The sequence below is a fragment of the Melopsittacus undulatus genome, chromosome 5 (assembly GCF_012275295.1).
Source record: "Melopsittacus undulatus isolate bMelUnd1 chromosome 5, bMelUnd1.mat.Z, whole genome shotgun sequence".
In the NCBI taxonomy this organism is placed as follows: Eukaryota; Metazoa; Chordata; class Aves; order Psittaciformes; family Psittaculidae; genus Melopsittacus; species Melopsittacus undulatus.
This window is the reverse complement of record NC_047531.1, coordinates 49,510,600-49,529,331: the sequence shown is the minus strand read 5'-3', so window position 1 is coordinate 49,529,331 and position 18,732 is coordinate 49,510,600. Positions and strand designations below refer to the sequence as shown.

Below are 18,732 nucleotides of genomic sequence, written 5' to 3'. Positions count from 1 at the left end.
ATACACATGTGCACTGAATGCACTCAGTGGTTTAAACCAGTCACATGCTGTACGTTTGAAAATGTGATATTTGATCATAGTACACAGATTTCACAGAGCTTGTAATTTTAATCAGATTTAATCCTAGGTTCTTTGTTTTCTGAAGTTATGATGTTAATGAAGAAAAATGTACCCCAAGAAACAAAGAACACATTGTGATACAGAGTTGGTAAATATGCTCTGTTCTGAGGATTAGAAAGGCATTAAAATATTTATTTCATTTGCAGGAATGCACCAAAAATTATAGAGACGTCTGGAGTTCATTTTCAGGTGGGAATGGTTTGGTGGGACCCTTTTGCTTATGTCAGTATATGTATGTCTTGATCATTAATGCTGTGAAACGCAGCAAGAAAATGAGTTTCAAGTACAACTTTCAATCTGAAATCACCTTTAAAGGTTTTATTTTGATAAATCGTCTTTTTCTGGCCTTTATGGGGAAAGGTCTGGCATCTCTGTGCCTGTCATATTCTCGTTTTCTTAGGGGGAAAGTGTTTGCATGCTTCCTAAATGTGCGTGTTTTAAAAATCCTGCCTTCAATGTCAAAATAGATCAGTGAGCTTTAGTTTGTGTGCAGGCACCACTTTGTTCCTTGTGGCACTACAAGCAGTACTAAATCTTTAAGCTACTGAACCAAGAAATCTTTTATATAACTCTGTAGCTGATGTCTTGTTGGCTGATAATTTATTGATTTTGCATAAATGCATTAAACTTCTCAATAACTACAGTATTTTCCTTTTTTTTGTTTTAAACCAGGCAATGTATGAGCACCTGGGGGAATTGCTCACAGTCTTAATCACTCTGGATGAAATAATTGACAATCATGCCACTCTGAAAGATCACTGGACCATGTATAAGAGGTATGTTTCTGAAGATGTGAAAAATACTCCCACAGCATAAAAGATAAAAGCATGTGTGTGAGTCTTTGTTCCAAGAAAGTCAGTGTGGGAACATGGATATTCATAACCCTGAAATTTTTCCAGAAATCTTAGTGAAGAGTGGGCCTAAGCTCCTGCTGTGTCCTACAGCACCAGTGTTTTTAAAGTGCTGAATGTTATATTTGCAATACAAGGTAGGCATGTTGACAAAGTAATAGCTGGTGGGGTTTAAAATATATTCAGTAAGAAACCTAATTTCATACAGAACTGATCTAAGACTATTCTTATCCATATTGATCATGGGGATGGGTGTAGAGATTCAAGTAAGAACAGTATCTTAGGTAATAGCTGAAGAGTCAACAGTTATAAAGGTTGCTAAATCAGTGGGATAACCAGTTTTATTAAAAACCTAAATAAATGGGAGTTATTCAGATGCAAATGGCTTATACAGACTGAGTGGGTTTTGTTTTCTGTTTTAATTCTGGAGTTGCTTCTAGGCATGAATGTGGGCAATTAAAATCTATTATCAAAACAGTACAGGATATGGTAAAACTGTTAGCATGTTCTAATTGTATGTACGTGTTCCACACCTACTCCTTGCAGGCTGCTAAAATCTGTCCATCACAACCCTTCTAAGTTTGGGATTCAAGAAGATAAACTGAAGCCTTTTGAAAAGCTGCTGTTAAAACTGGAATGCCAGTTACTCGATGGAATGATATTTCAGGTACTGAAATTAATATTCCTCAATATATTAGTGGAACGTTATTATGTTAAAGTGACACTATGTTTAGAATGGCTTGTTTGTTTTTATTTTGTTTTGGATATAATGATGTGTGAATTTGGCTCTTGCATCTGTGCATGGGGATAAAAAGCCTCTATTGTAGGACATTTCATTGCTGCTCTTATATGCTAGAACTGTGCCAGGCTTTGAATGGTAGCAGTTAATGCTTACTCTTTTTACAGAATTAAAGAAATGCAGACAGCTTGGTATTAGGACTGTGTATTATCAGGGAGTTTGTTTTTCACCAGAAATTTTGATAGTGGGCAAGCTTAAATAGCATAGGTCCACTTTATTTTAGCTGCAAGTTAAAATCTCCTCACCTATCTGCAAAATATGTGAAGTGTGACCTCTTATTAAATATTTTCTCTTTCCTAGCATGAAAGGCGGGTAGCTGCCATCAGGTACCACTTCAGTGGTGTATACCTCTGAAACATGCAACTGTATGAGTAGATGGGAAGGTTTATGTTTTTTCAATACAATTAACTTAAATGTGTTCATAAAGGAAGCCATGGGTTTTTTAGGAAAGTCTGTATTTGAGTTACTGAAATTGGAATTTGTAGCATAGTGAGCAGAGAATAGTGTTGCTGCATCTGGTCACAGAAGTCAGTTGAATAGGACTGTTGCTCAGTTCTTACTTTAAATCTTAAATGGCATAGGGAAGAAGGCTTTTTTGCTGTAAAAGCCTTCAAAAGGGAAATTGTAGATAAATAATTAAACACAATCTAGTTTATTATTTCAAAGGACGTTGCTACCAGCTATCCATTTTTCATCTTATTTCTCTGATGTTGCATTGGTACAAAGACTTCATTATATGTTTGAGACATGGGTAGGATTTATCTAGTTCAGGAAGTCTCCCTTCCAGTCCTGCAAATGCCCCTTCCCAACAAAAATACAGGAAAAAGTATTCTTAAGTACAACTCCATTGAAGACTTTTCTAATACCTTTAGAAAATCTGAAGTGTGTGTCTCTTCTTTGACTGCTGTGTGGGTTTTGGTAACTTTTTTAAACCATTACCAGTGGTGAGGGGTTTTGTGCAACAGGTTCATGAACCACATACTACAGGCAACTTGTATGATGATTTTGTTTAGTTAATGGATAGTTAGTAGCATACTACAATAATGCAAATACTCATCCAGTTTTTTATCATGAGCACATCAAGTGGTTTCCTTAAAAATGGCCTATAATGGAAGTGTGAAGTAAATAAAGTTGCTTTTTGAATGTTAAATAAAGGAGAGGTTTTTAATGTTTTCTGTTACTGTACTAAATTTAAGCATAGTTAAAAATCTGCATGTCGAAGTTTCAGATGAAATTCAGCTTAATCTTAAATCACTTTGCTATGGCAATATTTTTCTCTTGCAAAATCAATATTCTTGTAAGGACCAAAATTCATGGCAGTACATAATGCTTTTTTCCTCCCCCTCCCTTTTTGCTTAGGCCTGCATAGAGCAACAGTTTGATTCTCTAAATGGTGGAGTGTCAGTGTCAAAGAACAGCACGTTTGCTGAAGAATTTGCTCACACTCTTCGCACAGCTTTTGCAAATGTTGAAACCAAACTTGGTAATGCAAGCTCATGCTTCTCCTGCCACCTTCACTGTTTCTAAAATTGTTTGTATTGTTTGTTTGGGAGTAGACTTGAAAAAAACAGTGTATTTCTGCAGGTGAACCTTCAGAAATTGACCAGAGAGATAAATATGTGGGCATCTGTGGCCTCTTTGTACTGCATTTTCAGATTTTTCGGACCATAGACAAGAAATTTTACAAGTCATTGTTGGATGTCTGTAAAAAGGTGAACACCTTATTCTTTTGTCAATAGTTAAGGGGGAGGGGGAATTTCTTAGTTGTATACCACAGACTTTGGAAAAGAAAGAACACACAATTTGCCAAAAGAAGTCAGAAAGCAGAATTAAGATTTTCTTTTTTTTTTTTCTACTTTTTCTAATTTCCCCCTCCTCTCATTTTCTTTTAAAGATGGTCTAAATCCTGTGCACGCACTTAGCAACAAGGTAAAATAGCTTGAAATTAATGCTTCTTCTGGAGATTAATGTGACACTGAGGACAAGAAATTGTTATGACTACTGTAGACTGAATAAATGCTGTGGGGTTTGACCTTGGCTATAAACATGTATTTTGAAAGACCTCTAAGACCAAAGGGTATTTGAGCTTTTTCATACCATGTGGCATTAAGAAATTATTAAATTCTCTAATACTGTTTAGAATCATTGAGAGTGGTAATAGCTTTACCTGTAGCGCCCTTAGTGGACTTCTAGGGGAAAAACATTTTTCACATGAACGTAATACTTTGTAGAAACTACTTGTCCAGAAATAAACTGTGTTATGTTTCAGAAAAGGCGATAAGAAACATGTGTGATGACATAGTAATTGCTGTAGTTACTTATATTTATTGCTACTTTGTATTGCCCCTTTTCCCTCCTAGGTACCAGCTATCACCTTAACGGCTAACATTATCTGGTTTGCTGATAACTTCCTGATTCAGAAGATACCAGCTGCTGCCAAACTTCTGGACAAGAAAAGTATTCATACAGTTAAACTGCAAAGGGAAAACTTCCTACAACAGAAGGCACAGTCACTTACCAAGTATGTTTCATAAATACTGGTTCATGATGTTATTTAGCAAATAATTTATAAACACAAGTATTTTTTCATTCCCTGTACTAGTGTATTATGTCACCAGAAAAACAACATTTCTGGCAGTTCTAAATAATTGATTTTCATTTATTTCTATTTCCATATTTTCAACTTCCTTGTATTTAAATGAGTGTCTAGTAACCTCAGCTGCTTTGCTTTCTTTTCTGTGTGTTTATGGAGGTAAATCACTAATAGGCTTACAGAGGACTTTTTCTCTGCTTGATGGTGAGACTTCCTTTGCAAGCATTTCTTTCTTCATGACTATTTTAATTGCTTGTTTAATGGTCTTTGAAATTATAAGTATTTGAAAAGGCTTCTTTTGTTCTGTGTTCCACATGTCGTTTACAGGTTCACTGCCTTCTTTTAAGTTCTTTCTAAAGTATGTTTAAAGATGATTTTTTTTCTTCAGTCTTACGAAGAAGTGCAGCACACAAGTGCACACAAGTGCAGCGTAGGGAGATAACAGGGCCAAGGCTTCTGTTTACATTGCAGATCAAACCAAGAAGGTGGAAAATGTGGTCTGAGGGATAGAAGTAAAAATATTAGTTTTGCTGGTTGTCTTCCAACCATGTATGCAAGCTGGCAGAACCAGGCTGGAGGGCAGGAGGGAAAAGCAATTCCATGCCTACATGATTCTCTGGCAGATTATTTTCACTACCCACCCCCCACTCCCCCCACCCCATTTCTGTTTCAATCCTCCTCCTGATTTGTGTCCTGCCACCTGCAGGAAGGTTCAAGAGCTCTGAATTCTTTCCTGGGGTTTAATTCCTGGATGGAGCATAATTGCATTGCTACTTTGCTTCTGGTCTTGGGTGGTGGTACAAGTAATTTCTTGCAGCTCTTAAGAGAAAGTGGAAAAAAGATGTAGGTATTCGCAGGCATTTCATAGAATCATAGACTCATTTAGGTGGGAAAATACCTTTAAGATCATCAAGTCTACCTGTTAATGTGGCACTGCCAAGTCCATCACTAAGCCATGTCTCTGAGCACCACTTCTATGAATCTTGTAAATACCTCCAGGGATGGTGACTCAACCACTTCCCTGGGCAGCCTGTTCTAGTGCTCGACAAACCTTTTGGTGAAGAAATTCTTCCCAATATCCAGTCTGAACCTCCCCATGCACAACTTGAGACCATTTTCTCTTGTCCTATTGCTTGTTATCTGTGGAAAAAAATCACCTCTATCTAGCTTCCTTTCAGGTAGTTCTAGAGGACGTTAAGGTTCTCCCTGAGCCTTCTTTTCTCCACACTAAACAACTGCAGTTCCCTCAGCCATTCCTCATAAGACTTGTTCTCCAGACCATTCCCCAGCTTCTGTGCCTTTCTTTGAACATGCAGTTTTGAGGATAATAAAACCCAGATTTTGCATCTGTGATTTGCATTCTGCTGCTAACTTTTTCTTGCCTTATTTTTGTGAATTCCTGCACTGCCTTTGATAATTGGACTGTTTTAAATATGAGTGCTCTTTAAAGTGGTATTTTTTTATATTGTAATCCATGACCTGAATGCGTTCCTGCTATAAGTGCTACAATAAATAGTATTTATTGTCACAATTCTGGAGCATGGAATAAATAGCAGTTTTGAAAGTGAACTCTGCATAAAACTTTTAATTACAACTAGGGTAATCCAAGCAGGTGAACTTCTGGAGAATTCTTATTTAAGAGCAGTCTCAGTCTAGCATTGATGTAATGACAAATTATGTGTGTGTGTGTATAGAAAACAAAAATTCAGACTTGGAGGGGAAAAATTAACATCAGTGTAGGGTTACTTTTCTAGTGTTTAAAGCATTTTCTAGCACTTTTAGTTACTGTTTTAATTTAAAGAAGTGTAGTATATGCACTGTTAAGACGGCCATTGTTCTCTTCAGAGACAGATTTTGACTCTTTGGGGTATGCTTGTACAGATAAAGTTGGCAGCCTAACTAATCCTTGTCTATAGAGAATGAAAATGTAAATGAGTATGAGGTTCTGATACTTTTGGAAATGGTGAATTATAATTTTAGGGACTGAAGATTTAACTTACTTCCCTTACAAGAATTTAACATACTCTTCTCATTTAATAAGTGAGCAACATTATTTGTTTTCTTCTATAGAGATATGCAGTCATATTATGTTTTTGTGAGCTCATGGATGACAAAAATGGAATCTATCTTATCAAAAGAGCAACGTGTGGATAAGTTTGCTGAAGATCTGTCAAACCGCTGCAATGTCTTCATCCAGGTGTGCAGTCTTTTAATGTGGTGATGCAGCAAACTGAGGGTTTGGTGCAAGTTGTTGAACATGAGAAATCATCAAAGTTCATCGGTGTGTTACTTTACAGTGTGGGAATTCTTCTAAAACTTTAAGTGCTCACTAGGTAGTCTTTTAAGGAAACCTGTAAAAGGCCCTTCCATAAGGCATGTGGGGAAAATGAACCTGGCTAAATACTTAGTGGCTAAAATCTTGAATATTCTCTGTAGTAAAGGTTTTGGTTTAGGTTTTATTTTCCTTTTGAATCAGTCATGAGGTATGTAAATCGGACTGAACCTGTCTAATTTTATGTAGCACAGTACATGCTTCAGTACAGGTTTTGTGTTGTTTCATTGTGCTTTGCATAATGACGGTACTTTGCATAATGATGGTACTTCTCAAGACTAACTAAGAAGCTGATTTTCTTTTGGCCTACTAACAACATGTAGTCTTAATGTAAGATGCGTCTTATTTCTGATTTTTTTTTCTAGTTCTTAGCTGCATTGATCTGACGAGAATAGGTGTGTGATAGAAGCATGATTCTGAATCTTCTGTATATAAAGGCATGCATATACTAGGATCTGTGGGTTTTATATTTGAATTGTTTGCAGTTGGACTTAAAATTTTGCTCTGTAGTGAACTGATTTTCTCGCACCACTTGCTGTCATTTCCTAGTTTTCTTTATTTTTTTATTGCTACTACTTTTCCTTTGTAATGAGTTGAATAACATTTTTGTCATGCTGTATGTAATTGACATTGCATTTAAAAGCTTAGCATACATTAATCTAGAAATTACTGCTTTTCTTCATTGTGGGGTAGATAGTTATATTTAGACAGTATAGAGCTGTAAATGCTGTCAGTGTATTTATTCCATGCAACCTGGAAGCTTTAGGTTGTTTTTGTAATGGGCAGTTTTTTGGGGGGAATGGAACTTGTTTGGTGGGTTGATTTACAATAGGTCTGAAATTACTAGAACTTTGAGGCTGTGTCATTTAATTCACTGACCTATGTTTAAGTTGAATGTCTCCAGAAGAGGCTCATGATCAGGTGATCTGATGACTTGTAGGCAGTTTCATAATGTGTGCTTAGTAAAAGGGCCTCATTCAGCTTTGGGATCTCAGGCTTGCTTACTAAGTGAACTGGTAGGTTCTCTAGTGTGAAGAGGTGAGAGTTAGAGCTCTATCATGTACAAAAAAAGATAGAACTTACTTGATTGATATGTTGTGAAAAATACTCTTTTTCCCCTCTCCCTGTACTCATTTTATTTTTAGGGTTTTCTTTATGCATACAGTCTTAGCACCATCATTAAAACTACAATGAATCTCTACATGTCAATGCAAAAACCTATGACCAAAACCTCAGTGAAAGCTCTATGCAGGCTTGTGGAACTTCTGAAGGTATGTCACTGCATGAAAATTGTTGACTTGTAGGTCTTTTACAGAGAGCATTGATCAAACATGATATATTAAAACCCCACTGAGATGGGAAATGTTTTTGCATGGGTGGCTTCTTGTTCAAGACTGGGTTTGGTTAGGGAACAGGAGATTTGGGAGGCTAGAACCAATTTTTGTATAACTTCTAACTGGCTTCCTTATGTGTTGTCACAGAATGATCAAGGTTGGAAGGGACTTCCTGAGATTGGACTCAACCTCAGTAGGCCTGGTCCAGCCTCCCATTGCTCAAGCAGGGCTACCTAGAGCTGGTTGCCCAGGACTGTGTCCAGATGATTTTTTTTAGTGTCTCCAAGAATGGAGACTCCACAGCCTCCCTGGGCAACCAGGCTGTCTCAGTGCCAGGTTACCTAAACAGTAAAAGCATTTCTGGATGTCCAAAGGGAACCTCCTGCGTTGCAATTTGTGCCCATTGCCTCTTATCCCATCATTGGGCACCTCTGAAAAGAGGCTATCTCTATCTTTACACCCTACCTTCAAGCATTTTTATACATTGATTATGACTCCTCCCTAGTCTTCTCTAGGCTGAAAAGTCCCAGCTCTCAGCCTTTCGTCATATGTGAGATGCTCCAGTCCCTTAACTATATTAATGGCCCTTGGCTGGACTCTTTCCAATATGTCCATGTCTCTGTCATACTGAGGAACCCAGAGCATCTGGGTGTGGCATTACCAGCACTGAGTAGAGGGGAAGGATCACCTGCCTCCACCTGCTGGTAATACTTTGTCTAACACAGCCAAAGATATCATTAGCTTTCTTTGCAGCAGGGGCACACTACTGGCTCTCATTCAGCTTGGTGTCCACCAGGACCCGTAGGTCCTTTTACGCCAAGCTGCTTTTCAGCTAGATGGTTCCCATTGTATATTGGTTTACGGGATTGTTCCTCCTCAGGTGCAGGACTTGCACTTCTGGTACTTTTTCCAAAGGGAAGAAAAACAACAAACCAAACAACAAAACTTAGATCAGTCCTGAAACATTTTTCTGCTCCTGAATGGTTTAATTTTTCTCAGTTTGCACGGTTAATTGCAGCTGCTACTAAGAGTGTGTTACAAAGTGTAAAGAAGTCTGGTTTTGCAGTGTGGATGAGTCACAGAGCATAAAGCCAAATTCTAAAGGCAACAGGTTCAGTAACTACCTGAACTATTGTGTTTTGGGATTGACTTTAGGCAATAGAACACATGTTTTACCGAAGAAGTATGGTTGTGGCTGATTCTGTGACACACATTGCTCAGCATCTGCAGTATCAGGCTCTTCACACTATTTCTGTAGCCAAGGTATGTAATCCAAGTTCTAATGGTTAATCTTTCCTGTATAAATGTTTTAAAAAAGTCTTAATTTTAAGCTATTTTTCTTTTGCAAAATTTGTAGTGTAGGGTTGTATCGTAATTGACAGATATAAGCTGTCCAGTGGGTCAGAGCTTTGCCCTAGAAACTGCACAGCACAGTGGTCATGTGGTTTTGATTAAGAATGCTTCCTCTCTTTCTCTAAACAGCTGCATCTCTTGTCATGATCTTGTGTTCTTTCTAGTTTTTACTTCTAGTGAATTTCACAAACTGACCTTTTATTACCTCTTTTCTGTGGTACATTCTTAAAGCAATCTATTATAGGTCTAATCAAGCAGGCTGTTACTTATTTAAATCTTTGCTTGGCAAAATAGCAGTGGTTAATACATGATGGCTAACAGGAGTCTGATGATGACATGAATTCACTGTTTTGTTGTGGGGCAGAGTGGCTGCTAGTGATGAGACATTGTAGTACCTACATATTATATCTTTCTATAAACAGGATCAGTTTACTACACATTTTGCTTATCACATCTTGAATTTCTGAATTCAGAGAAAATAGGAAAATGAGATTTTAGTTTACCTGTTCTGATGTACTACTGATTGCTTATTCTTTCATCACGTTCAGTAACAGAATTGTAAAATACTTGTGCTATTGATATTGGTGCAGCTATTAAACTTTAATTTGATTTGCCTTTAATCTTGATTTGTGTGTCTGACATTTCCATGTTTTACATTGTACTTAAAGTTGTCCTTTAAAAAACAAAATAGATATAAATACACATATATATATATATATATATATCAGGAGTAGCATGAATTGAAGGAGTTCCAAGCTTCAGAGCTACTAAGATATATTTGTATATCTTCAAACAGTTCACATATATTCAAATATAACTTTCACAATCTTTTCAAAAGATATCTGTAATTAATTTACAGATTATTTGTAAATGCATAGAAATGTGCTGAAACTTGTGTATTGAGAAATATCAACGAGAACAGGTCTGTGAACAATTTTTGTTTCCACTACTCTGACAATATGTGAAAGGCAAGTTCTGGTGAATAGAAGGTTTCATTAGCACTAATATTTTTTTTTTATGTGCTCCACTTTGTTTCTAAATGATTTCTAAGGTGTAGGGTCTAAGGTTCTTAGACATTACACCTAAGTGGTGTAAGGTCTAAGGCATATACATATCATAGCTTTAGCATGTAAGGTTAGGAGCTTCATGTTGAACATTCTTAGAATTAGAAGAGGTTTTCTTTTGTTCTTTCATTAAACACTACCTCTTCTGAGTTATGCTGCTACTCACAAATATGTCTGTGACTTCGACCTCTTAACCAGGAGACTTGTTCCCTTCATTTGTTCATGCTCAATCTTTCTGATAAATTAAAATTTGTAGAGAATTGCAAGTGATTGTTACTACCATGTTTACACATCTTCTGACTGTTCAGCTGAGAAATGGATTGTTACCAATAACAGGGAGTCACAGATAGAAAAATAATTGTATTTTTTTTTTTTTTTAAGTTTTATGTACCTTAAAACTAAATTTGGCATGCAGTCACACACAGCTTGCACAGTATTTGTGTACTGTATGACCTGAGTCATGTTCCTGCTGAACTGCATATATTTGAAGTGTATAGATAGGTAATAACACTGAATTGACAGGGAAGTGAATCTGGATTCAGTTAGCTATGTTCACAGAGAATAACTTATTTGCAGAAATACTCAGTTTGTAACAAGTCCATAACCCTTGGAAAGAAGAGGCAAGTTATTACTTTTGGGCTTAGGTAACTTTTCACTGCTTTTTTGTGTCTTTCTGTTAAGAAAAGAATAATTTCTGATAAAAAGTACAGTGAGCAACGCCTGGATGTCCTCTCTGCTTTGGTGTTGGCTGAGAACACCCTTCATGGGCCAAGTACGAAACAGAGGCGATTAATTGTTTCCCTTGCACTAAGTGTGGGAACACAGATGGTAAGTGCCATGATTGTTCCAGACCTATATGTGTTTGGTGTGGTACCTTGTAAAGAAATATAATCTTGTCTTTCTTTTTTTAATTTGTTTGCACAGAAAACTTTTAAAGATGAAGAACTCCTTCCCCTTCAGCTAGTTCTGAAAAAACTAGACTTGATCAGTGAACTTACAGAGAGGTAAGTAATAGTATGTAATGTAAGGAAAGCAGTGTAGTGTCACTAGGTGAACTGGATCTTCACTGTGTGAATTGCAATATCTGGTAGCTGCATGCTAGTGGTGATTTTTGCATGTATTGTAGACCAGGGATAGACAGAATTCCAGAGCTAAGCCTGAAGTTTGCTGGTCTTTGAGCAAGTCATATGTACTTAACTGTTGTCAATTTGGTAATCCACTTTTCTGATGGTTTAGAAATTCTGTCATTCTCTTGATGGACCTGGCTTTATGTTAAGCTAAAGTCTTCCTCTTAACCCAGGTCCCAAATTTACAAATTAATGCCACTCTGGGAGATCAGGCTGTGTCAGTTCATGTGTGACACTGTGTCTTACTGCTGCTGTAGTTTCAGTGGATGCTCAAGTTATACCATGTTGACTCTCTGAAGGCTAGGTAAATACCTGGGTTCCATGCATACTTTATGGAGAGAGATAAACACCTCCAGTGGGATGAATTCCTGGGATAAGTGTTGTATGCTGGTTGTATCAAGAAAGGCCTGTTTCTTTTCTGATTTACAGGAGAAACTTGGAATATATGTTTGACCTCTTGGTTACTAATTGTATGAATAAGAAAACAGTCATTTAAGATTTTGCTGTAATGTAAGGTCTAATTCTTCCAGAGACTGAGTAAACTTTTTTTTTTCTAAAGCACTTATCTTTTATTTGTGAATAGTCTAGTGGAAAACAAGAAGTAAGATGTTAATTATTTAAGCACCTTTCTTTAGAAGGACAATGTATCTGGAACATTAAAGTAAACATGTAGAACTTAGGCTTGAAAAGCAGTTGTCTTTAGTTTTAATGCTAAATACCACTATATTAGAAAAATGGCCTCTTCTAATTCTGTGTTTAATAAGTAATTTTGTATTCTAGAATTCGAGCACAATGTGACTGTTGTTTCTTGTACTGGCATCGAGCAGTCTTTCCAATCTATTTAGATGATGTGTATGAAAATGCAGTTGATTCTGCTAGATTGCATGTAAGTAATACAGTTAGCAATGTCAAAAAGCTGCTGCAGTGGGAAGGGTTCAGAGGAGGAGAGGATAAAGCTTAGACTGAAACACTTAAGGAAAAAGCTCAAAAAAAAAAGTGAAACTCAGGCAAGAGTTACTACTGGGATAGAAATTTCTCCTCAGTCTGGAGAATACGAAAGCAATCTTTGTTATAAATCTGATTGAAGCGTTATCTGTCTACTCTAAAAAAATCAGGTTGCTATTATGTTCTGGTTCTCTGTGTGTCTGTCTCCGTTCCTCTCTTTGTTAATTCATTCTCATTTGAAACGAACACCTTTTGCTAGACTTGAATATTAAAAGTCTTCCACATTGTGGTTACATATTTCTAAAGCACGTATCACTGTGTTCAGTTGCTCTGCAGCGTTTTCCACCCCCAGTCTCTCTGTCCCTCTTTGAAGTATCAAGTATTTGCTGCAGAGGTGAATCATGCTTTGGCATGCTAATCCTAATAAAAATCTGTCATCCGTTCTAGTATTGTGCACGCCATGGTCAATTATAGTGCTAAAATGAATATAGTAGAAATAATTTCACATAAAATAGCTAGTAATTATGGCCTTGCAGTAAATGCATCAGTAGCAGCTAAATATGTCAGATGAACTCACTGAGTGGAAACTTCGGTAGGGCTTATGAAGTCTATGTTTAATAATAGTGGGAAGACTAGCAATTTTGATTCATTGGTTAGCTTTGAACACTGTTTGGGATGCTGTTGATATGTCTGTCAATCTGTTGGATAAGCATAATAGCTTCTTTTTTCAGTATATGTTTAGTGCACTGCGGGACTGTGTACCTGCTATGATGCATGCAAGACACTTGGAATCTTATGAGGTGCTTCTGGAATGCTATGACAAAGAAATCATGGAAGTGCTTAATGAGGTAATCTATTGTGAATGGAAATTAAAGGCAACACCGTGCTTGGAATATCTTACAGGCCGGCATCTTTTGTACCAAACCTAATATAATCTACAAAAGTAGCACAGAGACTGTGGGTCTTTTTTGTGCTTTTGAGATTGCTGTAAAGTATTTTTTAGCAAATAAGGAAACATTCACTGACAATTCTGGTTGTTTTAAGACATGTTGCTGATGGTATCTGGCTGGGAACATGAAAATACTGCACTCTAAATTACTTAAGTTGGCAAAACCTCAGTTACAGATTTGGCTATGAAGACAGAAGAGTGCTTTTAGTCAGATTAGGATCTGCTCTATGAATGCCTAAAATAAGTACTACTGTTTTTTGTATGCATGGCTTTTAGTAGTGAAGGCTCTGTAAATGTAGTTAGTCTCTTTAGTGCATTATTATCTACAAGTATGAAGGGTGATTGATAGAGAATTTAGATTTCCCAAGTCCTAGTTTTTTTTGACTTAGGTTTTGACACTTATTAAGTAGTTCAAACCCAAGTATTATGTATTCTGCAGAAAATGGGGCCAGATTGCTTACTGCAAGACTCTTCCTCACTGAGTTAAGTGTTACTATTATTTGAGATAGCCTTAAGCCTAGCTCCCCTTAAGATTAAGAATCAGAATATTGAAGTTTAAATTGTGATAAACTCCTATATGGAAGTTTTAATCATGTGCAGAATGGCATTAGGTAGCTAAATCTTTATCTTTTCTGAGCTATTGTGTACTAGAACAAGGACAAAGGAAATTAATAACTCTAGTTCCCATGTATTGTTTCACTTTGACTTGGGTTGCCCTGCCAAAGCAAAGCTGTCTTCACTGGTTTAATCAGACTTTCATGTGTCTCTGGAGAGAGATGTTAGTTCTGTGAACAAAACATTGTAGGCAGACACTGAAGATGGCTTTTTTTTTTCTTCTCTGAACAGCACTTGCTGGACAAGTTATGTAAAGAAATAGAAAAGGACCTGCGCTTATCAGTTCATACACATCTAAAGCTGGATGACAGAAACCCTTTCAGAGTTGGTATGAAGGATCTAGCTCACTTCTTCTTTCTGAACCCAATACGTTTTTTCAATCGATTCATTGACATTAAAGGTGAGGAGTTACACATTTTCTTGATTCCATTATTTTCAACTCTGTTGCACTTCAGCTTTTCACTTCTTTCCACACTTCCCTAGTTGAATGGGTTGTATTGTTTTACTTCATCCTTCTGTATGTTTACAGCTTATGTAACTCACTATTTGGACAAGACCTTCTACAATTTAACGACTGTAGCTCTTCATGACTGGGCCACCTACAGTGAAATGAGAAACCTAGCAACTCAACGCTATGGTTTAAGTATGACTGAAGCACATCTTCCCAGTCAGACTCTGGAACAGGTACAGTGCCTACAGGATATGAATATTGTTTGTTCCATTACACTGTCATACTGGCTAGCCATTCAAAGGACTGAGTTCTTGAAAGTACCAAGAGTTAGAGAACTGTTTGGGAAGAGTGATCTTTAATTTCAGGTTGACTTCTGAGGCAACAGCTTTAGTTACCTTTGGAGATAACACCAATATTAATTAATTTCATGTTGGACTTGTATCATTTTTATTTTTCTTTTAAACATTAGATATAATGGAAGTGGGTATGTAAAGTCAGAATATTTTCTTGACAATTCAGTATCAGCAATTTGGCGAGCAGTACAGCTGGAATAAAACTGCCACAAGTCTGGAATGACCTTTGAATGGTGGGCCTTCTCCCAAGTTTATTGCTTGCTTCTCAGCAGATTCTACTCAGTATTCATCAAGAGCAACTCTTTCACAGGCTGGACATTGAGGACTTTGGGATGTCTATGATCACCTTCATAAGAGAATGACTCAGAGGCTTCTAGAAACTGCTAAACATTATTACATATAAAGTAGTAGTCTTGTAAAGTTAATGGTGAAGGCATTCATTGTTACGGAGTTGGTGCAGAAGAAAACTTGCGTATTTTTGAGGACTTCCCTTCAAGAGTTTTAATATCTTGGATATTTCTGGCAGTTAGCTTCATTCCTTCATTTGGGTTAGCACATTGATGAAACCTCTTAGAAATACATTCTCCCCTCAAAAGAAATGTTTGTGATGGCTGTGTCTTCGTAAATAGGAGGAGGGCATAGAACTAAGAACTCTAGCAGCTTCTTGATACAAAAGTCCCCTGGATTAGTTTCAGTTTCTGGCTTTGGTTTTTCTATTGGCAATGTTTGGCCATCACAGTGTTATGAAGAATTAAGTAATTTCACAGCATTGATTTCCTAACATTCATTCTGGTATGAGCATTACTTCAAAATAAGGACACTCCACACTCCATTCCTCCCCAGTTCCTGCAAAATCCTGATAAAATCCTTGGCACAACTGGAAATAGAATGTAACAGACTAAAGAGTAGCCTCTCTAGGCACAGTGATACTAAAGAGACTCCTACAAGCTAAATTTTAATTGGGGCTTGTGGCAGAGACTGGAGGTTTCCTTACTTCTAGGGGAAGCTGGAAGGAAAACAGGCAGGAGAGTAAATGTTAAAACATGAACTCAGCTTCTTTCTTTCTCGTTTAAGCATTATCTTGTAGACAATGAACAAAAATTAAGAGGTTCTTTTTTTTTTGCAAAGTGAAAACATTGCTTTTTTTAAAAATGCTTTCAAGTAACTACAGAAATAGTATTTGTTCACCTTAGTGGTTAGAGTTGTCAGTAGTTCCTGAGAATTTTTACCATAATAATTCTCAATAGATAATATTGTTTCAGGGTCTGGATGTTTTGGAAATCATGAGAAACATTCATGTTTTTGTATCCCGCTACCTCTACAATCTGAATAATCAGGTAAGGTATAACCTGTGCTATTTCCTGGCCTTGGCTCTTATTTGAAGGGTTTGAGAAATGTAGAAGTAGATGACATGTAAGAAAATCCTGAGCTGAACATACTTAATAATGAGCTGTAAAACAGCTGTTGTTGTCTAGAAAAACATCTTTAGGGATGCTGTAGATAGGTCTTGGAGAATGTTCTCTAAGCATGTTTTGAGTACAGTGTACCAGTAGGATCACCCCATGTCAGATACTCCTGTGGAGCTGTGAGAAGGCAGCAAGGATAATTGGCTGCTATCTAAGGGCATACTATATGTGATTTTTCAACTTGAAAAAAGGATATCTGCAGAAGGGTTATTAGAGAGATGAAGCAATGAATGACATGGAGAAACATGTACAGGGAACAACTTTTTGTGATTTCTCACACAGTGAGAATGAGGAACAGTATTGAAAAGTGTGACTTCCCTAAAGTAAAGGAAATACTTTTTTTCTCATAGCACATAATTTGGTAGTGGAATTCATTACCATTGTATATAGTGGAGGCAAAAGTACAAACAGGTGCCAAAAGAATTTAGACCAGTTAATGCTGGATATAATCTCTATAAATGTGAGAGTTTGGGTGCAGCATCTGCCTTAGAATCATTGAATCACCACTTTGCAGAAACTGGAAGAACCTACCAGATGAAGCTTATTGTATGCATGCTGGGTTTTCTTTGTTCCTTCCCTAATCATCAGTTATTAGCTGCTCTCAGAAATAGGATATGGATTGCCTACATTGATGATTTATTACAGAATTGGTTTTGGGTAAATAACTTTTTTTTTTAATCCTGCTTCCCAGATCTTCATTGAAAGAACAAGTAATAACAAACACTTGAACACTATCAATATCCGACACATTGCTAATTCAATTCGAACTCATGGAACAGGAATCATGAACACAACAGTGAGTATCTGCTGCACTGTTGTTGGATAATTTTTAATAGTGCACAAAAGCCTCCAGTTCTTGCATCCCCTAATGGTTTATTTGGTTGTGCAGTTTTAATAATGCAATAATCATGTACTGCATGTATTAACAAAATAATTCAGTTCTTGGACATGACACAAATCAGTACCAAAGTCTCTTAGGAGTTATGCCATTTCCAGACGTTAAATAAAAGTTAATGAAGAGATCTAAAAACACATCAGAGAAAATATAGATGTTCTGGGGGGACTCTGAATTTCAGTGAAGTCAATTGGATAGACATTTCCGTATAAATACAGGTTACTTGAGAATCTACTGAAAACATGTTGCTGGATATGTTTGTTATTTTGCTAACTGGCTTGATTTGACTATTATTATTATTTTTATTCCAGGTAAATTTTACGTACCAATTTTTGAGGAAAAAGTTCTATATTTTTAGCCAGTTCATGTATGATGAGCATATCAAATCCAGGCTTATCAAGGACATCAGATTCTTCAGGGAAGTCAAGGATCAAAATGATCACAAGGTATAGTAATTTTTGAAGGATTGATAATAATTTGGATAAAAATGCTACTTTCATGCAGCAAGCCATAACAATCCTATTATTTAAAAGTGTATCTCCAGACAGTGACAGATTTTGTCTAGCAAAATGCAGTGTTATACAAGTCTATATTCAGATGGAATTATTTTGTTATATTTGTAAATATAATGTTGTGACCTGAAAATAATGATTTGATGGAGTCTGTTGGAGGTTCTAAGCTTCTAGTCCTAATCATGCTTAACAGTTGCTAGCAGTTTTTAATAATAAGGTTATTCAGATAGAATCCCAAATTATGTGAACTTGTAGCACTTGCTCCAGTATGGCAAGATTTGGGATGAAGGTCTGATTTTTCAATGCCGGAAAATACATTTCTCAGAAATGTGAGAGACACTGCATTTAGTAAAACAGACTGCCAACTTCTTTGTATGTCAAGTGCTTATTTCTTGTAGGAATACTTTTGTTGTTCACAGTAACACTTCTGAACTTGCAGAAGTGACTTAGCCAAATGACTTCTGTGCACTAAAATGGGCAGGCAGATGTATAATTTCTAAAAAAGCTATAGATGTGAGGTGGGAATATATTGCAAATATAATTGCATTGACATGATGAAAAAAATTAAGGATAATTATTCTTACCAATTACTCTCAAATATTTTTCTAGTATCCCTTTGAAAGAGCAGACAAATTCAACCGTGGCATCAGAAAACTTGGAATAACCCCGGATGGCCAGAGCTATCTTGACCAGTTCAGACAACTGATAAGTCAAATTGGTATGAAATGCTATGTGAGACAATATTATATAAGTTATTAAATGGAAGAGTTCTTCATTGTCTTGTAACTTAACTTTTAGGTCAGGCTAAAACTAGATTTAACTCCATTCAGATGGAAAGTGCTTCACTTGTACCCCATGTGAAATACTCTTGCTCAGTTACACAGAAATGGTCTTACATGTCTTAAACTAAAATACAGCTACACTTGCATAGATTCCTGTTCCCTTCTGACTTTTATTCAGATTGAGTATATTT

General features: G+C 36.6%; 1 protein-coding gene across 1 annotated transcript in view; it reads left to right on the top strand.

The window, feature by feature from the left end:
- Positions 1-18,732, top strand: part of WASHC4 (WASH complex subunit 4) — a 39,158-nt gene that overhangs the window by 11,244 nt on the left and 9,182 nt on the right. Inside the window, exons 8-26 of the mRNA XM_005150547.3 lie at positions 267-309; positions 793-896; positions 1,518-1,638; positions 3,130-3,253; positions 3,355-3,482; positions 4,131-4,291; positions 6,434-6,560; positions 7,841-7,966; positions 9,185-9,292; positions 11,128-11,274; positions 11,371-11,450; positions 12,354-12,459; positions 13,250-13,366; positions 14,314-14,482; positions 14,612-14,766; positions 16,149-16,223; positions 17,044-17,148; positions 17,559-17,693; positions 18,369-18,477. Of these exons, the coding sequence (XP_005150604.3) occupies positions 267-309; positions 793-896; positions 1,518-1,638; positions 3,130-3,253; positions 3,355-3,482; positions 4,131-4,291; positions 6,434-6,560; positions 7,841-7,966; positions 9,185-9,292; positions 11,128-11,274; positions 11,371-11,450; positions 12,354-12,459; positions 13,250-13,366; positions 14,314-14,482; positions 14,612-14,766; positions 16,149-16,223; positions 17,044-17,148; positions 17,559-17,693; positions 18,369-18,477 (2,240 nt within the window). The remainder of the gene's footprint in view (positions 1-266; positions 310-792; positions 897-1,517; positions 1,639-3,129; positions 3,254-3,354; positions 3,483-4,130; positions 4,292-6,433; positions 6,561-7,840; positions 7,967-9,184; positions 9,293-11,127; positions 11,275-11,370; positions 11,451-12,353; positions 12,460-13,249; positions 13,367-14,313; positions 14,483-14,611; positions 14,767-16,148; positions 16,224-17,043; positions 17,149-17,558; positions 17,694-18,368; positions 18,478-18,732) is intronic.